At 57.4% G+C, this 21381-nt stretch overlaps 2 protein-coding genes across 7 annotated transcripts in view; one reads left to right on the top strand and one right to left on the bottom strand.

The window, feature by feature from the left end:
• Positions 1-12295, bottom strand: part of CHRDL2 (chordin like 2) — a 25656-nt gene extending 13361 nt beyond the window's left edge. For 2 of the 5 annotated variants that reach the window (XM_035343925.1, XM_035343931.1), the window contains exons 1-4: positions 11795-12290; positions 4454-4566; positions 3858-3951; positions 2798-2940 (exon numbers count right to left, since the gene is read on the bottom strand). In XM_035343925.1, coding sequence (XP_035199816.1) covers positions 2798-2940; positions 3858-3951; positions 4454-4566; positions 11795-11876 — 432 coding nt within the window. In that variant the 5' untranslated portion in view covers positions 11877-12290. Of the gene's footprint in view, positions 1-2797; positions 2941-3857; positions 3952-4453; positions 4567-10048; positions 10232-11794 lie in introns of those variants that run through there. The other 3 variants (XM_035343898.1, XM_035343915.1, XM_035343908.1) reach the window with 3 other exon arrangements.
• A 4278-nt stretch (positions 12296-16573) lies between these two features.
• The window catches only part of RNF169 (ring finger protein 169), a 22564-nt gene continuing 17756 nt past the window's right edge, over positions 16574-21381 (top strand). The window contains exon 1 of one of the 2 annotated variants that reach the window (XM_035343878.1): positions 16574-16578. Coding sequence is in view for 1 of the 2 variants with exons in the window: in XM_035343887.1 (XP_035199778.1) it covers positions 21014-21368 (355 nt within the window). In the remaining variant the exon portion in view is untranslated. Of the gene's footprint in view, positions 16579-20991; positions 21369-21381 lie in introns of those variants that run through there. The other variant, XM_035343887.1, reaches the window with a different exon arrangement.

Raw genomic sequence — 21381 nt, 5'->3', positions numbered from 1 at the left:
CACTAATCACCTAATGACCAAATATCCTCAATATCACTAATCACCTAGCGACCAAAGGCTGAAAAGCTGCCCTGCCGCGCTCTTCACCCAACATCCTACCCCAACGCGGGGTAGGTAGCGCCTTGTCCTCAGGCTTCGTTAGCGCCACCAGATCTGAAACAGCCACCACAGATCTGCAAACACTCCGGGACACCAACTCAGAGCGGCACAAGAACCTGTTCCCTAACAGATCCCAGGACGAGGACCGGCAGGAGGTAGGGGGAGAGGGGAATCGCGATGCTGAACCCAGAGCTAGGGTCACCCCACAGCTCTGCCCTGCGTAGGGCGATTCAATAACACCAGAAGCAAGCACAAAGGCACTTGGCCAAGAGCTGTGGATGGACGTTCAGGTGCAGACTTTCTTCTACTGGCTTGGTGGTTGCGTTGGAAAGCATTTGCTGTAGTGGTACCAGCTGAAAACCAGGGGCCAAGGCCAGTCTTGACCTCAGGGCACCCCAGTCCCACTTGGGTCAGTGGATCTGCAAACTTTGGCTGCAGGGCTGAGGTTCTGCTGCTTTGCAGAAGGGTTGACGGGGAGGTTGAGCAGTCCAGAAGCAGACCCCAGCAGCAAGGCCATCTTCTCCGCCCAGGAATTTTCTCCAGGGTGCCACCAAGCTCTCGCTCAATGGAAAGCAAGAGGTCAACCAAGGATGGCCTTAAAAAATAAATCACAGCAGCGTCTTCTGCCAACACAAAGCCCAGCCACCATGCAGAGGACACGAAGAGGAAGCAGAAGTCTGGTGGATCTCATGGAGGTCTCTGCCAACAAAACCCTTCAGGGACCTGCACGTGGGCCAGACCTGCAGGGAGCAGGGCTTGGCCAGGGAGCCACGTTCTCCTTTCTCCTTCTGACCAGCGGGCCACGGCGAAGACCTGCCCTGGGCGGGAGAGATCATGTCATAAAAAGCAGGATTTAGGCTGGAGGCCCTGGTCTCAGGACGGTTTTCAAAGGCGTTCAGCCCAGCTGTTCCCGCAGCTGTTCTAACAGCTGACAACATCAGACACAGCCCGGCAAGACCCCACTGCTGCAAGGCTCACAGTCAGCCTTTTATTTTCCCCTTTGTATCCAAGGCTTTATCCTAATAAACAGAGGCTGAGCGAGACCCAGTGCCTCCAAGCGGGACGAGCAGGTCCTGGTGATGGTGGGGTTGGAAGCAGGGCCAGGTGGGCACTCACGGTTGCATTTGGGGGCTCCTTCCATGGCGTTTGTCCCCATCAGAAGGTGATCTGGCATCCAGTTGGGGTCAGTAAGTGAGGAACCAGCCTCAGAAGCTGCATAAAAGCTGTAGGAGTTGGACTCGATGATCCTTGTGGGTTCAGCTCGGGATATTCCATGATTCTCTGATAATTTCCGAGTGTAAGCTCTTGCTCTTGCCACCTAACTCCCAGCACCTTGCTCCCAGGCTCACGCAGACACCAAGGGCTCAGACCAGGTGAGCCAGGTATCGCGGACACTGCCAGTAGAAGCAAGCATCAGCTGATGGTAACCACCATGTGCATGCTCCTGGCATGGAAAAAATAGATGGTTTGGGTTCTTTCACTGCTCTTTTTTTCCTTGGCCGAGCTCAGGCTAATTCTTTGCTGTAAGCACAGCACGGACCAGTGGAGCCTGGAACCATCAGGCTCTGCACAAGAGCCAGTGAAAGCCACGTCTGTGCCACCCTCTTTTTTATGGCAGCGTCCAAGTCCAGCACTTTCTAACGCCCTTCCTCACCGCCTCTCGAGGAGGAAGAACTCCTCCAGCCATCTCCCAACACTCAGCCCCCAGCTCGCGCAGCCCACGCTCCTCACGCCTTCACCGTCACCTCTGGCCAGGCTGCTTCCTGCCCCCCGAGTGATGCTTGTTGTTTTTCGACAGGTTTCTTGCAGGATTCCAGCCCGCGGGAGAGGGCTGGGCAGAGCAGAGCCAAGCCTCATCTCAGGACATTGCCGGGGGCTCAGGGGGGAGGAACATCCCTGCAGGGCTGGTAACAGGTAGCAGAGAGGCAGTCGGTTGATGCTGAGGACCACGCAGCATCCCAGCCACCACCACAGTGACAGGATGGCCTCCAGACCTCAGGAAGGACAGAGCACATAAGCCAATTGGGAGCAGCACTGACGACAGAAAAGCAACAGTCACTGCAGTGCAGGGTGAAAGGCAGATGCCTCCTGAAAATGTTTTTCGAGCCCTGGGTTCAGCTTCCAATTAAATCTGAACATGTGGGACGAAGATCACCAGGAGCCTGCCCTGACTGCTGGGATGTCCAGCACCCAGCAGTGGCTGGGAGCCACCAAGTCACTTCTGGAGCTCAGCTCAGCCCCACCAGCTCCACGCCAGGCTCAAGATCCCAAGAGCTTCTGAAGCCCAAGAGCTGGCCCCTCACGTCCACGTCACCTTGCAGGCGGGCTGAGCTCTCCCAGATCCCCCTCGCTACAAACTCATCGGCTTTGTGCAGGTGGAGGAAGGCTTCCAGCTGTCCTTTTTTTGCCTTAAGATGTCCCAGTGGGGCAGGTGGGACAGCTGGATGCTGCAGAGACCAGTCTCCATCCCCTGCGACAAGGCTTTGCCCCCTGCCCACCCCAAGGAGCCCCGGCTGTGTCAGCCCAGAACCCAACCATGCGATTTCCAGCAAATTAAGTGATGTGACCAGACGTTCCGGCTGCTTTCCCCAGTCTGCTCCAGCACGGCGGAGGTTTTTAACCTAGCAGGACATTGCAGGAGTGCAGGAGAAGACCCCAAGCCCCCTCCCCACCTCCCGTGGGCTCCCCGGAGGCTTACGGAGCAGCTGCACTGCACACACTGGTTGGGCTGGCGACTGGGGAAGAGCTCACTGGTGGTGAACATCTCGCCTTGCTGGTACGTCGTCCCATTGTACTGGCAGGACTTGGCAGGCGCCCGGAGGCCAGAGGGGGAGTTTGGCTCTGGAAGGGAGGATGAGAGAGCAGCGGGGTGAGAGCCAGCCCCTGCCAGCACGGATACTCATCAGGTAACCCCCAGACCAGCCCCAAAGGACGAGGACCTTTTACACGCCCCAAAAGCTTTTGGGGAATGCGGCTGCCCTGATCACACTGAGCTCATCATGAAAGTAAAACCCAGGCAAGTGTCGTTCATGTTTAGTGGGATTTAATTACGCAAGGGAGAAGCCCTTTAGTTCTGGCTCTGACTGGTGATGGTGGTCAGTCCAAGTAAGGGAGGGAAAAACACAAGAATTTTGTGCAAAATCTTCAGAATTGTTCATTTTTTTCTGCATCCAACACATTTTGCGGGCAAATGATCCGGTTAACGTGCCGGCTTCTGGTTTGTCACTGAGCTGTGAACTGACATTTTGTCCCTGCAAGGCTTCTCAGGCTGGGGGGAGCTGCACAAAGCGGTCTGTTAAAGGGTCCTTTCACATCAAAGTGATGTGCTGGGGGGGGGACAAGAGCGATGAGGGCAGTGGTCACTGCTGCCTGACCTCCTGAGCAAGGCCAGCCCCAGCACCACTGTGCTGCTCCCTGATGGCAGTCGAGGCATGTCCTGCATGACTGTGAGCAAGCCCCAAGCCGTGCCTCAGTTTCCCAGCTTTTAGAGGTCCGCCTGCTTCCTTGGCATAAAAATCCAGGAGGGGACAAGGAGGTTGTGTGTCCCTAGCCCAGCACTGGCGTGGTGACCCCAAGGAGTAACCCACCCCCCTAAAGGGTTTTCTTGTCCCCTGTTTCTTGTCCCCTGTGTTTCTTGTCCCTACAAGCGCTGGGAACCCGCAGCCCTGGCTGTGCCAGCTCTGGGGTGGGATCTGCTAAACGTGAAACAATTCCCCCCTGGCTCCCGTCAATCCCCTTCCCAAGGGACATTCCCCTACCCAGGCACCGCGGGCAGCACTGCTGGGGGTCCGTGACGGGGCTGGCGCACTGCAGAGCCGGGCACTGGATCCGATAGCACCTGGTGTTCCCATTCTGAGGAGAGACAAAAATGTGTTTTTTTTCACCTACGTGTTCACCCCACAAGGAAAGAAAGAGCTTCCCAAAGTTGCCCCTTCCTTGGCCTTTTTCTATAGGGCTCAGCAGAGGAGGAGGATTTTGCATGATGGCCCCACTATCAACAGATTGTGCTGGTGTAAATCTCCTGGAACAAGGATGTCTCCATCCCCGGCTCAGACCCCAGTGCCAGCCAGCTCACGGTCTCATCTCTCATCATCAAAGATCACCCATGGTCCCATCAGAGCCCGGAGCCACCTCCACCCACAGCCCATCCACGCTGCTGGGACAACTCCCTCATGAGGTCAACCCAACCTCTACGGGGGCATGTGGGGCTTTATCCAAAGTACAAATATTAATCAAATGCCCCCATGGGACTGGAAGGGGCTTCTGTGGTCAAATTAGACCCCAGACCCAGCCTGTAATGCCCTGACGTGGTGGCACCCTGTTCATCTCTTGCGGCACCCTGCCCAGGACGTACCTCGGAGCAGCTGCAGCGGATGCAGTACATCAGTCCCTGGGGCTCCAGGTAGGGGTGCCAGCTCTCTCCTGGGCTGTACTTCTTGCCGCTGAAGTCACAGAACATATCCGGCCCTGAAAGTCAACGGGGAGAAGCTGCTTGAGAGAAAGGGACAGCCCCCAGGACAGCTCTCCTCCCTCAGTGATGAGCAGAGCAGGGACGGATGGGTAGCTGCATGCCATCACCCACAAGAAGCTGATGGTCGCATCCCATCCAGCAGCCCAGACCTGGAGACACCCCCCAAAATCCATCTTCTTGCCACAACGTGTTTCTTTAGGATGGGACCGTCTGACCCAAGGGCAGCTTTGCTGTGCCAGCTGGACTGCCTTTGCAGAAATTAGAGTCGTCCCTCTGAAACATTTAATTTGGAGTATAAAACATTTGGAGCATAAAACATGCTCATCTGGAGATGGAGAGGTGTCCTTGGGGTGACACCGTGGGACTGGATTTCCTCCAGGAAGACCAGAAGGGTTCTGAGTGGTTGGGGAGAGAGGAGAGCCTGAGTTTAGAGCAGTTTCACTATTAACAAAAGGGAAACGGAAAAGGAAGGAAAAGGGGGAAAAGGGAAAAGGGGAAAAGGGGGAAGGGGAAGGGAAAAAACGATAGGCTGACCAAGTCAAACTTTTAGCCCACAGAGCACAAAACCGTGTATTTATCCATTCCTCTCTGGTGCTATCACCACGAGAAGAATCAGATTCCAGCTTCTGAACTGGAGGCATCCATCCCAGAAAGGATTTGGCCCAGGATGGGTCTGACCGTGGCACAGTGGGGGAGACAAGATGGTGCCCAGCAGCATGGGGGAATAAGACACTCTTTGGAGATCCCCCCTCTCCCTAGATCTCAGCAGACCCCTAGCAAATCCTCCCCAGATCCAAGCTGCACACCAGCTCTTCCTCAAGTCCTGAGGATGAGTGGGTCCATAATCACCACCAACAACCCAGGGCTTTGGCCAGAAAGCCCAGTTCAGGCATCCTTAATGTCAGCACCAAAAAAAACATCACCTGGCCCTACAGGGCCGAGCTCCAGCCCCATGTAGGTCAGACCTACACAATCCTGGACCCTATAACTCCACCACAGCCTGGTGGCTGTCCCCGTGCTGTGTCCCCAAGCCCCAAACAGCTGGAACGATACACTGCCTAGGCTCTTTGGTGAATAAGCACACGCCTGTCCGTGTGTTATTAGTGGTTTAAGTGCTTACAGCCCCACTAAAAACTGAAGGTGATTTAAAAGGTTATGTCATCGAGGGGATTTGAGGTAGTTGGGGTGATTACGTTGCTGGAAGGCAGCTGAGATGTTTACGCTCCCTGAAGTATTTACGGGCCTTTAAAACCTTACGGCGCCCTGGGGGAGAGGGCAGAGGGGAGACAGCTGTTTGCCGAGGCACGGTGCCCAGCTCCTGCTGCCGAAACTGGAGATGTCACGTCCTTAACGCCAGCATTTCTCCCACCGACCAGGTAAACCTCATCCAAACACGTTTCAGTGGGCTGCCGTCCCTCCTGAAGCTCCTGAGCATCCTCAGGATGAAGCCGAGCGATGCTCTACCACGAGCAGGTCATCTGCAGCCGCTGGGAAGGGCAACCCTAGGGGTCTGCCAGCAGCTCCGAGCTCCTCATTGAGTTGATGGGTTCAAGCATGAGTTTCTCCAGGTTGCACCTTCCAAGCAGGTGGCCACCAGGTGTCCAGACCGCCTGGCCCAAGCTCAGTGCGGTGGGGCCGGCAGTGTGTTTGGAGAAGTGGAGATCTGCAATGATTTTCAGGTGGATGCCATCAGAGGGACAGGCTGGGGCACTCTCCTTTCACCTCTCACGTCTCTACATAGTCCTCTTAGCCTGCTCCAAACCTCTGACAAGTCAGCAAACCCGTATTCCTGGCCACGCACCGGCTTACAGCAAAGCATGCAAAAATGCGGAGTGCATGGCTGGAAACTGCAAATACTAGGGAGATAAAAAAATATACATATTTAAATAAATAAATAAATCGTCACTTTGCAAAAGGGTGAGAAAATGACTTCATTTTTCCCTGCTTGCAGCATCTTCGTGAATTATGCTGAGGGTGAAGAAATCAAGTTGCCTTCATGTGACACGGCCCCACTCGGCTCACAGGCTCCCATGCCAGTTGGCTGCCCCGTTCAAACATTTAATCACTTGCCTTTCACAAGTGGAGCCCTGGTTTGGGTCCAGCCCTCGAAAGCAGCCTGATTCATGTCTGCAAAGGGCCCGCTGGTAAAATTAAAGCTGACTGGCAGCACTGGGCAGCAGCAGACTCTTGTCCGCATCTCAGCAGCACTATGCCACCTATTTGGCAAGAGGCGCGCACGTGTTTGGTTAAAAGCAAGCTGGGGTGGATGGAAGGAGGAGGCTTAAAAGCTGGAGGCTCTGGATCATTTTTTCCCATGCCAGGCTAATAATTTCATTTTCAGAGGTCAAAGCTTGGATATCGTCCCAATTCACTCGGAGGGAAAAGCCATTTGTGGCAGCGTGTCGCTCCCGTGCCCTTCAGCCTCCTCACTTACTGCGTCTTCAGCAACAGCATGCTCACAACCATCATGCTGCTTTACTTCACAGAAACCCAGAATCCCAGAATTGTAGGGGTTGGAAGGGACCTCAAGAGATCATCGGGTCCAAGCCCCCAGCCAAAGCAGGTTTCCCAGAGCAGGCTGCCCAGGTAGGCGTCCAGACGGGCCTTGAATATCTCCAGAGAAGGAGACTCCACAACCTCCCTGGGCAGCCTGTCCCAGTGCTCCGTCACCCTCCCTGTGAAGAAGTTCTTTTGCATGTTGGTGAGGAACTTCCTGGGCTCCATTTTGTGGCCATTGCCCCTTGTCCTGTCCCCACAAACCACTGAAAAGAGGTTGGCCAAATCCCTCTGTCTCCCACACTTAAGATATTTGTAAACATTGCTAAGATCCCCTCTCAGTCTTCTTTTCTCCAGGCTGAACAGACCCAGGTCTCTCAGCCTTTCCTCACAGGGAAGATGCTCCAGGCCCCGTATCATCTTTGTGGCCCTCCGCTGGACTCTTTCCAGGAGATCCCTGTCTTTTTTTGTGCCGGGGAGCCCAGAACTGGACACAGTACTCCAGGTGAGGCTTCTCTCATTGCTTCTCGTTTTCCAGGGAGGACTCTTGGGCCATGGAACATGTTCATGGATGCAGGAGCGAGAATCCAGGTGAAGCCATCCTCCTCCATCCACCTCCAAGACACAACCAGGCCGTGATGTCCTAAACCTGGAAACCCCACACCTGGAGGAGGCCCCACGGCATCAGGGAGCGTATCTGGGAAGGACTGAGCTCCCCATTGTGAAAACATCCACAAACAGGCCCCATCCAACCGCTTGCTGACCAAATACACGAGCCCCAAAAATGGGACTGTGCCCTTCGGAGCACCATTATGGGCGGTAGGCCTCCCTGGCCACCAGCCACTTTCTGAGGTGGCTCCAGCCCTGTCCTGGGTGAGGAGCATCTGGTTAAACCCGCCGAATGCCCCAGGTGGGATCTGGGGCCAGTGGCCCAACCTCGATCACGTCTGGAACTGATCTGGCACAGGCTGTCCCCAAACAGTGCCCACGCATTTGGCAGAGCCCACATAGGCACTGCCAACACCATGCTGGGGAGCGTGCCAGGAGCAGGAGCCCGACGCCCCCGGGCAATGCTTGAGGCTGTGCCCAGGGCCTGGTTTACCCTAATTATCATTAATTACCTTCAGTTATCATTAATTATCATTAATTGCATCCTGGGCAGCAAGGACAGAGTGCGATATGAGATGGAAAGTATGACAGGGTGAGGCAAGAGAGGGCTGTCGCAAAGATCTCTGGCCATGGCAGGGACAGAAAGAAGCAGTCGGCCTGGGGCAAAGCCTGGGAGGTTTAGGACAGACATTGAGGGACATTTCCTGGCTGTCAGGAGATTCAAGCACCACATTAGGCTGTTGTGGAGGCTCTGAGATGCTGTCTGAGCCCACTGGAGCTGCATCTTCACGAGACCATCTAGAGACACCAGTCTGAGGTGATAAACCCAACGGCATGGAGAGCCCCATCCTGCACTGCCTTTGGTGACCGCCACCGTCTCCCTCACACCACCAAAACTGCCCTGATGCCTCTTTGAGACAGATCCCCGATGCAGACAAGTCCCCGTGGCCCACATATCCATGAGAGCTGTCCCCTAAAGCTCCCCAACATGCTGGCACAGCCGTTCGAGCCAGTTCACTGCGTCCCCATCAGCAGCAGGCTGCGAGGACGAGGACGTCCCCGTGGGTTTCTCATCCCGCTGCCTGAACACTTTGGCCACAGCTGAACCAGGGGCTAACGCAGGTGAGATGCACTGGTGCTGAGCCCAACTGCAGTCTGTTAGCAGGAACCAAAGCGAGCTATTAAATCCGCACGTGTGATCGCTACCAAAACCCTGTGTTCAGGTGCCAAACCTCTCTTTGCTCAGCTGTGCTCACTTCACTCCCCTCGGGATACGAGGACTGATGCTCGGTGGAGCCATGCACGTGTTTGTGCATTTACTTGTGCCCGTGCAAGACCTTGTCCTCACACCCCCTGCTCCCAGACTGGGGTTTCTGGACCTGTGATGTGCATTCCAACGGGGCATGGAGGGATAAAAGCAGCTTTTACACCCTGGCTTGGACATCCTCAGGGAACCGTTCACCCTCATGCACCTATCCCCAGCGTGGGATCCCAGTGTAAAGCCTGAACCGTGTCTAGAAAGGGGGGAAAAACACCCACAAGACCCAAAAGCACAGAAAACAAGAGTAAACCCACTCCACTCTGCTCACCACCCAAGCCCCATGCCTCAGTTTCCCCAGGGGGGAGTTTCCCTCTGGATCCCAGCTTTCCCAGCAAGGATGCTACCAAAAAATGCCGCAGGTTCCAGCAAAGACACGACACCTTGCTTCTCCCTGTGCCTTCTGTGCCTCTCTCCCCAACCCTGGCACAGGATTTCCCCCTCCCCGTGGCCCCCGTTGTTCCCCAGAGCCCTGCCCCACGCAGGGCACGTCTCAGACGGGCTCCTGGCCCCAGCATTTTGGATGTCAGGCACCTGCCACGCCAGGCGAGCAGTTTGTGCAAAGCTGAGTGCAAGTTTTAAGAGCAGCCATAAATAAAGGAAAAAAAAAAAAAAGGAAAAAAAAAAAAAAAAGCACTGTCTGGTACAGAAAGTCCAGGCGCTCCCGTGACAGCCCGGTATTTATGAAGGGCTTAGAACACAACTTAGCTGCGAAGGGACCGGTTAAAACACATCAGCCTCTTGACATGTTGCATCCTAACATCTCCACTCGCGTCCAGATCGCTTCCCACACGTTTGCCTTACTCAGCCCTGGGCTGGACATCTCTTCTCAGGGCTTTGGGAGCCCAGAAATCCCTGCAGCTCTGCAAATGCAGCCTCATGAATTATCACCGAGCTGCCCAGAGCCAGGGCAGAGGAGCCAAGGGAAGCCCCACACCCAGAGCATCCCCATGGGCTCCAGGAGCAGTGGATGAGGCCCCTTTTCCCTCTGCTCCTCCCCAGGAGGGACACCTGGATGCCCAGCTCAGGGCGTGCAGCCCTCCCCTCTCCCTTACCGTGGCCACCAGCAGGATTTTTGCCTTCCGTCCCGTTTCCTCCCATCCTGGAACACTCCATCCCTCATCGTGCTGGATCCAAACCCGGTGCGACGTTTAAAAGCAGGGCAGGCAGAGCCCCTTTTTCTCCAGAAGCCACGGGATAAACAAAATGAAAAGAGCAACTTCCAAGCTCCTGGGGAAAAGCACTGCCCTGCGCTCTCCAGAGATGCTGGTGTTTAAATGCCTCCAGCCAAAACATCGTTGCGTTAAACTATTGCCGCTGAATTACTCACAGCCGACGGGCTGCAGCACTTTCAGCCCAGTAACCTGTGCCTCCAATATTTTTTCAGCCGAGAGTGTAAATCCCCTAAAATAGCCTGTTTCTATGGGCAAATTCTTCTTTTCTGACTTGCCTTGAAGCCCAAGCCTTGCTGCTTTCTCACCTATTTTTAGCCAAGACACTGTAGGTCTCTTGGCGGATGAGCCTGCTTGTAACTAATTTATTCTTGCCTTCGTTTGTCCCGAGTGCTTGGCCTCGAGCGAAATGGGAGGCAGCGAGCGGCGGAGGTGAGCAGACCCTGTCTCCATCCCTCAGCCCCGGTTCTTTGTCACCATTGTCACCATTGCCACGGAGCCCCCAGCGCTTCCCCCCAGGCTGGGTCCGTCCTCAAACACACCTGGATCCCCCTGGGACCAAGGACTGTGCCCAGGTGGTTCCGCTCGCGGATCTTGGGATGTGTGCCCAGTCTGGGGGCTCTGCTACCATCTCCGAAGAGCAAAGAGCTCACCAGCATTTTTGTCACCTCCGGGGAACGTCCCCATCCTCCTCCTAACGTGGGTACCACGGCTGACGCGGCCCTGGTGGAGCAAGGAACCAGACCCATCATGCAAAAAAAAAGATGCCATGGACCGAGCTCAGCAGCTTTTGATAAGAGCAGGGAAGGGAAAGGACCTGAACTCACTCGGATTTTGCCCTCTGGGGCTCCACACAGCCCTGGGGAGCAGAGGATGGAAACCTTGCTGTGTTTTACCCCGTTCCCCTGCATCCATACCCCTCACTCGCATCCCGATCCATCGACCTCCTTTCCCCCCGGCTCACCTCACCTCCAAAATGAGGAACCCAGCGCCCACATTTTGGGTCCGTGCCCCAGGAGGGCGATTCTTTGCCGAGAGCCTAACGCAACGCTGGCACCGGGCAAGCCATAAATCACCCTACCGCAGCCACCAGCGCCGTGGACTCTCCTGGGATTTGGGTAGATTGAAAGGGAGAAGAAATGTAGGGTCACGACGGGTCCTGCTCGCTGCCCAGTTCTTGGGTGGCTTTGGGATGCTGCAGGGGTGCCCAGCACCTCCAGCACCCTCCAGGCTGCTCAAAAGCCTGGGTGAGTCCTTCAAGACATCTCGTGCTGAGCCTCCCTTCCCTTCCCCATCCCAAATCGTCGCTGAGAGCAGAAGCAGGAGAGAGGGCAAGCGCTGGGCAAGGAGAAAAGCCCCCAGCTTTGCTCTGGGGGGGGGGTCATTTCCCCAGAAATGCTCGTTCCTCCATCACTCTCGGAGGTGAGAAGCAGCGGGGTGGGACGGGACCCACTCAGGGCTGCAAATGAGCCCCCTGTCCTGCGTGACACCCAGCCCCCAGCCCCGTGTCCCCAAGCCCTGCCCTCGAAGCCCCCCTGCTCCTTTCTTGGGGGGCGGTGATGGGGAAACTGAGGCACGGAGGGACACCGAGGGGGCCACGCAAGAGGGAGGGGAGCAGGGGCTACTTACGAGCCCGGGCTCGGCTCTCGGAGGCGAAGAGGAGCAGCAGGCACCGGAGGAGGAAGGCGAGGGGGCCCGCACCGGGAAGCATCGCAGCCCGGCGGTCTGAGCCCGGGGGGAGGGGGGGGCTTCGGTGCCGGTACCGGCGGTGCCTCGGTCCCGGTGCTCGGGGAAACTCCGGTCCCGGTTCCCGGGGGTGTCTCGGTCCCGGTTCCCGGGGGTGTCTCGGTGCCGGTACCGGGGGTGTCTCGGTGCCGGTACCCGGGGGTGCTCCGGTGCCGGTGCCCGATGTCCCGGTGCTGCTCCCGGGGCGCTGCGCGGCGGTGGCTCGGGGCTGGGGGTGGAGTGCAGGAGGAGGGGAGCGAGGGGGGGGGACGGGGTCCCGGTGCCGGTGCTCGGGGCTGCTGCTGCTGTCCCGGTGCTCGGCGGTGTCCCGGTGCTCGGGGTTGTCCCGGTGCCGGTGTCCCTGCGTGTCCCGGTGCCGGTGTCCCGATGCCCGGGGGTGTCCCGGTGCCGATGTCCCGGTGCCGGTGTCCCGATGCCCGGGGGTGTCCCGGTGCCGGTGCCCGGGGGTGCGGCGGTGCCGGTGCCCGGCGGGGTTCGCCTCTCTCCGATCAAAGGCGCCTCCTTTAGGAGAGCGAGGAGTTTGTTTGTTGGTATTAAAGGCGGAGGTTGGGGAGGGGGGGGGGGGGGGGGGGGGGGGGGGGGGGCCGCCGGGGGGGGGTTTTGGATTGTTTTTTAATTTTTTATTTTTATTATCATAATTTTCCCTTTTTTTTTTCTTTGGAGGGGGGTGTTTTAGGAAATTCCTCGGCGGCAGGGGGGCTGCAGAGCCACACGCTTTAACCCCTGCGCCCACTGCCCAGGCCGGGGGTCGGATCCTGCCCTGGGGTGCTCCAGGAGCTGGGCTCAACACCCCTGGGACCACCTGCGCCCCATCATCTCCCCCTTGCCCCCCAGGGGGGCACCCAGGAGACACAAAGCCCCCCCCACACTCATCACACATGGACCCGAGCCCCACGCTGGGGCTGAGCCCACCCTGCTCCTTCCACCCCACTGCGGGTCCCAGCAGAAATGGGGGCCCCAGCCTCCCCTCCTGGGGCTCCGCTCGGCCACTGGGGCAAGCAGGGAGGGCGAGCAGCCACACCATGGCTCCATGCCCTTCCCAGTAAAGCCCAGTTCCCTTCCCAGTAAAGCCCAGTTCCCTTCCCAGTGATGCGGGTGCTCTCCTTTGTCTCAGGGGTGCCGCTACTCCCATCGCGGAGACTGGACCAGCACAGGGGTGGGTTCTGGACCATCACAGGGGTGGGTCCTGGACTATCACAGGGGTGGGTTCTTGAAGCCTCCTTACACCCCCCAAGACTGCATTTTGCCTGGTTTTACCCAATTTCTCTTACTACAGCTTTTTTTTTCCCCTGGGGTCTCTCTCCTCTTCCTCGTGCCACTGGCCAAGGAGGGGCTCCCCTTCCCTTTGGTCCCCGATCAGCCACGTTATTATTTATTTTCCTTCATTAACTCATGCTCAGGTTCAGGTTTTCCAGAAGGCGAGGTCTTTGTGCCCAGCACCAACCCACCGGAGACCGGCACCCAGCGCCAGCAGCTCCACAGTGACCCCAATCCCTAAATCCCGGTCACCCCAGCCACGGAGAGGAAATGGCCAAGGGGAATTTTGGCAACGAAAGCTTTTCTCCCCATCTCTCTCTTCTTTCTGTCCATCTCTAGGAACCAAACACCACCCCCAGAGCCGGCTATGAGAACGGGAAATCTTTGTCATAAGAAATCTGTTTTAATAACTCTTTAAATCCTCGGCTTCATTGCTTTCTGCTCAAGCTGCTGCGTGTGAGAAGTTGAGTTGCATTTCTTCACCCCCGTGGGCTGGCCGCACCTTTCTGGAAGAAGGCAGCACCCGTGGAAGCACAGCAAGCCGAGGCGGACGGGTCCTCGCCCCACCTGGGTTCAGGAATATTTGTGATCCTCGAAGAGCGCAGCGGTGGTGGCAGAGCCCCCCGAAACCCATCCGCGCTGCCCTCCTCCCCTCCGGGGGTGGCTTTGGAACCCTTGCGGAGGCGTTGTGCGTCTGGGATGGGGATGTCCCCATCTGGGACAAGGATGCCCTCATCTAGGATGAGGATGTCCCCATTTAGGATGAGGATGGCCCCATTTAGGATGAGGATGGCCCCATTTTGGATGAGGATGGCCCCCTCTTGGATAGGGACGTCCCCATCTTGGACAGGGATGCCCCCATCTGGGACATGGATGTCCTTCTTTGGGACCATCCATTTGGGATGAGGATTTCCCCACCTGGGATGAGGAGGTCCCCTTCTGGGACACAGATGTCCCACGCAGTGCTCGGGGCACCCCAATTTTCTCACCATCTTTCCATCCCCGCCAGCGTCTCGGTGCCTCTGCGTGGTGCAGGTTTGCCCTGGCCGCTCGGATTTCCCGAGTGTCCCATCCCAGCATCTCCTCATTTCCAACTCCCAGCAAATTTTGCTAGCAAACCTCCTCAATTTTCTTCCCCGGCTTCATTAACGAGACTAAAGGGTTTGGGGCGAGCAGCGGGCTCCTTCCAGCCCCCAGCACCGCGGGTACCTCCTCGCCCAGGGCAGACGTGAAAAGCACGCTTGTAGCATGGGTCTGAAAGCGCTGGGAAAAATGGGGACACGAAGCTCGAGTCAATGGAAGTATTTTGTGTCTGCACTGCGAGAGCAGCTGCTGAATGCAGGACTGTCGATCCTGGCCGGAATTTATGGTCAGGTTCAGCCGCGCCCTAAGTGCAGACCCAGGAAATAAAGGCCGGTCTTGTCAGGGGCAAGGTGCTGCGTTACGTCTCTGTTGCATCTAATAAGGAATACATTCACCCCTTGGCAAAAGCCAGGCTCTTTATCTTAATCTGTGACGGAATCTGGCTGGCAGGTTGATACTGCCAACACCAATCCATCTGCGAGTGTGGATCAGGCTCCAAAAAACACGGGATTGGCTTGCAAATCATCAGACCTGGGTCCTTTTTTATTTGCCTTCTGGTTCCCGAGCCTTTAGGTCAAATTCACTTCGTGTTTTCTGGGCAAGCAGGAAGACGAGATGATTTTTTTTAGTTTTTTTTTCTTTCTCCCCAGATGAAAACCGAGCTTCTCCTACAAACTACTGAACAAACAGCGCGGGCTCCAACAAACAACCCCCGCCTCGCGAGCCTCGTGGCAGGATCGTGAGCTGGCCGGGCTGCGGGCTGCGGGATCTGGCTGCTCTCCCTCCTTTTCCCTGGAAGTTTGCAGCCCGGCCCCGTGGGCCAGGAGGAAGGCGAGGGCTGGCAGCATCAGCCGGCGGGGCTGGAAACCTGCGGGACTTGGAGCGTCACAGCCCGGCCCGAAGAAATTCGGCTGCCAAAAAGCAGGAGAGAGCCCGGCCGCGGGGATGGAGGAGCTAAACCGTGTCGCTGCCTGGCCGTGGGGGCTGCTCGTCACGTGGAGCCCGGGCACAAATCCTGACCGTCGGCCTCACTGCAGCTCCAGCAGGGAAAAGTCTCCTCCACGCGTGGATTCGGCTGGGTTTTCACATGGGGTGTTGCACGAGACCCTGAGCAAATCCATGCCAGCATCGCCTGAGAAAATATAGAGATAGGACAAGGGGGGGCTAAACCAAAAGGGGGGACACTTAGGGGAGGTAGTGGGAAGAAATTCTTCCCTCGGAGGGCGCTGAGGCCCTGGACCAGGCTGCCCAGAGGAGCTGGGGGTGCCCCAGCCCTGGCAGTGCCCAAGGCCAGGCTGGATGGGGCTGGGGGCAGCCTGGGCTGGGGGGGTTGGAAATAGATGACCTCTAAGATCCCTTCCAACCCAACTCTTTTGTCCTTTCTGGACATCTGCATCCAGTCGCTGGGGGACACAACCTGTCCCGTGCAGAGTAAATCCATCCTTCCTGTGCAAATCTCCAGGAGCTGCGCCCACCGCTGGCTCTCCAGCTCCCGGCTGAGTGGGGAGAGGAGCGCTGCCAAGGTCCCTTCGGGCTGAGCCTTGACCTGGTTTTGTGCTGCCACCTCTTGTCCCGGCTGCTGGTGAGCTGTCCTTGCTCGGGGCGAGCTCCTCACACAGCTCTTGCACCGCTCCTCCCTGCCCCATCCCTGCGTGTCCACCAAGCGGAGAGGGTTGGCTTCTACCTCAGGCACTCAGTAACTGGCGAATGCTCGCTCTGCCTTGAAACACCGCAGCCCCTCGAGCCCGGCAGCCGGCAGAGGACATCGTCCTTCCTCTCCTCCTTCCCTTTCTGGGGAAAAGGAGGAGCAGCCTTTGCGTTCATCACCCGACAGCGATCCCATGCGAGAGGGATACCTGCAGCCCAGGGCGCTGGATGTAAGGCTGTTTGTTACAGCTCCTTGAACGCTAATTGTGTTCCCGGGGGCTTTGCAGATATACAAAGGGTCCAGCCAAACCCTGCGAGAGCACGGGGAGTCCAGTGCTTGGGAACATTTGTTTCCCGTGCAAACAGCCACAAATGCCGCAGGCAGAGGCAGTCTGAGCAGGAATCGGAGTGCTGGAGGAATTTTAGGAGCTCCAGATCCGCACCTTCGAGGGTTTGAGGCAGCCACTGACCGATGAGACTCAGAAAGAGAATTTACCCATGCGGCCGCGAGACCTGGAATGGGAAAGCCGGTAATTTGGGGTCATCTCAGTGTGTTGGCAGGCACAAAACCAACCCCCAGCAAGCTGTCCGGGTGTCCTGCTGACAGACAGCACGGTGAGTCAGAGCAGAGGTTTCCCTCCAGGGATGGAAACCAGCGACCAAGAGAAGGTGGGGAAGGGGTGAGAGATGCGAGGAGGAGACCCCGGGGGAAGAGGAGCCCCAGAAGAGGTGAGAAGCAAAGAACCGGTGCTTGGCAGGCTGGGCAAGGCAGAGGTTTTGGCTTGGGGCGGCGGGAGGCACGGCGGGAGCTTTGCACGGGCTTAGGATACCCTCTGCAGGCCAGCCCTGAGCTCCGCACGTCCCAGTCACAGCGTTGCGGTGGGAAGACAAGCAGGAAGCTCAGAAACCAAGTCCCGTCGAGGTCGAGTTGGATGTGCAGGAGAAAAGCTGGGAGAGAGCCCCTTCCAAACCCCACCTGCTGTCCCTGTGGAGAGCTAAGGCTCTGCAGGGCGGCTCAGGGGGGAAGCGTCGCTCTTCCCATGTCTTCTCCTTCCAGGACAGGTGCTCCACGAGGGGTTACTCCCGTGGGAGGAACGCACCTTGTCTGGCTGCGTCGAGCAGAGACGTCTTCTGGACGAAGTCCAGTCCCAGCACCAACCCAACGCCTCCTTCGTGTCGTCGTTTGGCTTTACAAGGCCACCAAGACTCTGTCGTTCCCCGGCAATGAGCTTCGTTGTGGTGTTTTGTGGCTCCTCTTGGGTCTTTGAAGCGGTGCCAGGCTTCACCTCCAGCTCTGCAGCCGCGCTCTCTCCAGCGGTCAGGTGAGCAGAGGGCCTTCACCAGGGAGGGACTTGAATTAACGCTGAAAAGACAAATAGTTTTAGTGCCACGGTAAATAGGTGAAAAGAAGCAGAAGAGAAACACAAGAGATTTCCATGGCAACCAGCACCAAGGCTCTGATTTTCTCCGATTCCCCTCCCCTGCACGCAGACAATCCAGGGGCACCACTGTGACCGCTGGCCCGGCTGGGCACGGGGCTCCTCAGGGAGCTGCAGGGAGCCCACGATGGGAGCTCACAGAAATCTTCTGCTCCTTCACCAACAGAAGCACCGAGTTCCTTGGGAGGGGGATGCTGAAACCAAGACTTGCTTAAAAATCCAAAAAAAAAGCAAAATCTAGCTGATTCAAGCCCCTGAAAGCAGATGCACGCGGGGCCAAGTCACGCTCCCAGGGCGCTGAGCACAGTCATCTTTGAGATGAGGCTGAACGTGTCTCTCCCGCTCAGTACACAGCCCCGCAAGAAAAAGCTCTCCGGGAGGATGCCCCCCAAAAAATGATGAGTGTTGTGAGCTGGTGAGCATTGTCATATGTCATATTTGAAAGTCCGGGCAGTCAGGGAAAGTCCCTTGTGACTGGAAGGGAAACATCACTCCCGTTTTTGAAAAGGGTAGAAAGGAGGAGCCGGGGAGCTACAGACCCATGAGCCTCACCTCTGTGCCTGGAAGATCCTGGAATGGATCCTCCTGGAGGCAATGTCGAGGCACAGGCAGGACAAAGAGGTGATCCGAGACAGCCAGCACGGCTTCACCACGGGCAAATCATGCCTGACCGATCTGGTGGCCTTCTACGATGGAGTGACTCAATCAGTTGGCAAGGGAAGACCGACCAATGTCACCTGCTTGGACTTCTGCAAGGCTTTCGACACAGTCTCACATGACATCCCGGTCTCCAAATTGGAGAGAAAGGATTTGAAGGGTGGGCTATCTGGTAGATAAGGAATTGGCTCGATGGCCACATCCAGAGAGTGGTGGTCAATGGCTCTATGTCCAGGTGGAGGCCGGTGACGAGCGGTGTCCCTCAGGGGTCTGTCCTGGGACCGGTGCTTTTCAATATCTTCATCAATGACATAGATGATGGCATTGAGGGCACCCTCATCGAGTCTGCAGATGGCACCGAGCTGAGTGGTGTGGTTGATATCACAGAAGGAAGGGACGCCATCCAAAGGGACCTGGACAGGCTGGAGAATTGAGCCCACGTGAACCTCATGAGGTTCAACAAGGCCAAGTGCAAGGCGCTGCACCTGGGCCGGGGCAATCCCAGACACGAGCACAGACTGGGAGAGGAACTCACTGAGAGCAGCCCTGCAGAGAGGGATTTGGGGGTTCTGGTGGATGAAAAGCTCGACACGAGCCAGCAGTGGGTGCCTGCAGCCCAGAAGGGCAACTGCGTCCTGGGCTGCATCACCAGAGGGGTGGCAGCAGGGGAGGGAGGGGATTGTGCCCCTCTGCTCTGCCCTCCCGAGGCCCCACCTGGAGAACTGTGTCCAGGTCTGGGGCCCCCAGCACAAGAAGGATGTGGGGATGTTGGAGTGGGTCCAGAGGAGGGCCACGAAGATGATCAGAGGGCTGGAGCACCTCTCCTATGGAGAAAGGCTGAGAGAGCTGGGGGTGTTCAGCCTGGAGAGGAGAAGGCTCCAGTGAGACCTCATTGCAGCTTTTCATTACTTAAAGGGGGCTTGTATAAAAGATGGAGATCGACTCTTTGCTCAAACAGATTGTGACAGGACAAGGGGGAATGGCTTTAAACTAAACTATGCACCTTGTAACACCCCATCCTCAGCCCCCCCCCAGCCGGGGTGGGAAAGGGCAAGCTCACAGCAGGGGAGGTTTCAGGGAAATGGAGACTTCAGGGGTGGTTTATCCCCCTCTTCTTTCCCTGCTAACTCATCTCCCAGGATCTTAGAACTGATGAATCTTCCTTTGAAAACCTTGGGATGTTATTGCTGGACGGACCCTCTGTCAGATGAATAACCCAAACACCGGAGCGCTGACTTGCCCGAGCCTCCTTGCACCCGTGATTTATGGAGAGGACAGAGCTGTGCACCTGATATTTAACATCCAAACAAGCCAGGGTCTGACCTCACAAGCCAAATGTGGCCTCGCTCATGGCCATATCCAAGTATTTGGAAATTATCTGTGGCCTCAGTAACCCCAGAACCATGCCCGGGGACGGGATGGAGCCAGTCGCTCCAGGCCAGAACTGTGCCGAGGACCTTTCTAACAATCCCCTTGGGACGTATCCCGTTTCCCCCCTCAGGCTCCTGGCACAGGGAAGGAGAGGGATGGGAGGGAAAGCCAGGGGTGCAAGGCATCCCCCCTGCCCTGGGACCTGATCCCCTTAATTCAGGGAGCAGTAAATTCAGGGTAGCTGCCAGTCTGGACTCCTCCGTTACTCGCCCGAGGCAGGAGGGAGGGGTGTGGATTTACGTGGCCAGCAGGAACATTGAATTACGGGAGATTTATGCCTGACAATGGAAAATTAAAAAATATATATATACAAAAAAAAACCTTTCTGGTGACAGGGATAGGCTCCGGCAGCCGCCCCAGGGGGAGGTGGGTTGCCAGCACTGGAGGTTTTAAAGAACAGGATGAACAAGCATTGCTCGGGAGTGACTCAGGCTGAGCTGATCCCGCTGCAGGGAAAGGGGATGAGTGAACAACCCCTTGGGGACCTGGCCGGCCCCATTTTCCATCAGTCCTGCTCCCCTCTTGGGCAATGCCGGTGCGTGAGACAACACGGGTCCAAACCTCCACAGAGCATGTGTCTTCCATAACCAGCATGCCAGGGAGGTTTGCGTTCATTCCCCTCATTCCTGAAGAAAGCGCATGCCTCCGGAGGACGCCGCCGCTTCTCTCCTCAACCTTTCCCTCCTGGAAAAGCATCCCTCTGCAAATCGTGCCCGGAGGAGGAGGAAACGGGAAAGGAGAGATGCCACAAAACACGTCCCAGGAACCTGATAACCCCTTGGGGCTTTCCTTCAGAAATGACTGTTCCTCGTATTGAGCCTCCAGGGAATGTTTGGTAACTGTAATTAATGGAAATAATCGGCCCTGCATGGCTAAGCCTTCGAACCCTGACGGCGGCGGGTGTACGGCAGCACGGTCCTCGCAGCCTCCTGAAGGAGCCAGGCTCTGCTCGGCACTGTGGGGCTGCTTTGTGGGGTTTTTAGCCCAATTTATTCGCCTGGGCTGAGGGAGCCCAGCAGTTTGGGTGCAGGTCCCCTCGATCCTCAGCCCGTCCGGCCAGGCTGACAGGAAAGCCACCTCAGGCTGGGATTTGGGTTCGCAAACTGCACGCTGAGCAAAGTGTTAATATATAAAATACTAAAATATGAGTGAATATTACCCAGAAAAGGCTAAGCTAGATGGTTTGTGTGGAACTAGGCTCTGTGCTCTGCCTGTTAGTGCAGCACAGAGCTTATCACCTGCTCTGCGGAGCCCCTGGGTGTCTGTGGGCAGCTGGAGACGCAAAGGGGAGCTCAGGAGGGTTTGGTCTGTTGGTGTGCTGAGGAGTCTGAGGGGAGAATAATCAGGGGATGTAAGCTGCAAGTAACAGAAAGCCGGGATAGAAAAGGGCTGTTAAAGAAGAGGGATTGCGTGCGGTGCTTTCATCGCTGGGGCAGCGTGAGGGGAAAGCGTCCTGAGGGGAGCCGCGGGCCGCACGCCTCCAGCTCCCCACGCGCCCCGCGGGCACTGACAGAACGCGGCGCCCTCCCCCTCCTTATATCACCTCCCCTCATGAATATTCACCGAGGGGGGCGTGGCCCCCCGCCTCATGAATATGGAGACGAACCCGGGCGGGCGGGGCCGCGTCCCCTCCAAGTGTGAGAAGATGGCGGCGGCGGCGGCGGGCCCCGGCGGCCGGGCCGCGGTGGGGCGAGGGCGGCGGCGACCCGGGGGGCGACCCGGGACGGCGGAGAAGACCGAGGAGGAGGCGGCGGCGGAGGAAGAGGAGGCGGCGGCGGAATGCCCGGCGTGCCGCCAGGCGCTGGCGGAGGCGGTGACGCCGCCCTGCCGCCACTCGCTGTGCCTCGCCTGCTTCCAGCGCTGCCTGCAGGGCCCGGGCCTCCGCTGCCCGCTGTGTCGCGGCCGCCTCGCCGCCGCCGCTGGGGCCGGAGGAGGAGGAGGCGGTGGCGGAGGAGG

The sequence above is a fragment of the Oxyura jamaicensis genome, chromosome 1 (assembly GCF_011077185.1).
Source record: "Oxyura jamaicensis isolate SHBP4307 breed ruddy duck chromosome 1, BPBGC_Ojam_1.0, whole genome shotgun sequence".
Taxonomy (NCBI): Eukaryota; Metazoa; Chordata; class Aves; order Anseriformes; family Anatidae; genus Oxyura; species Oxyura jamaicensis.
The sequence above is the reverse complement of the archived record's forward strand: the minus strand, read 5'-3'. Positions and strand labels throughout refer to the sequence as shown.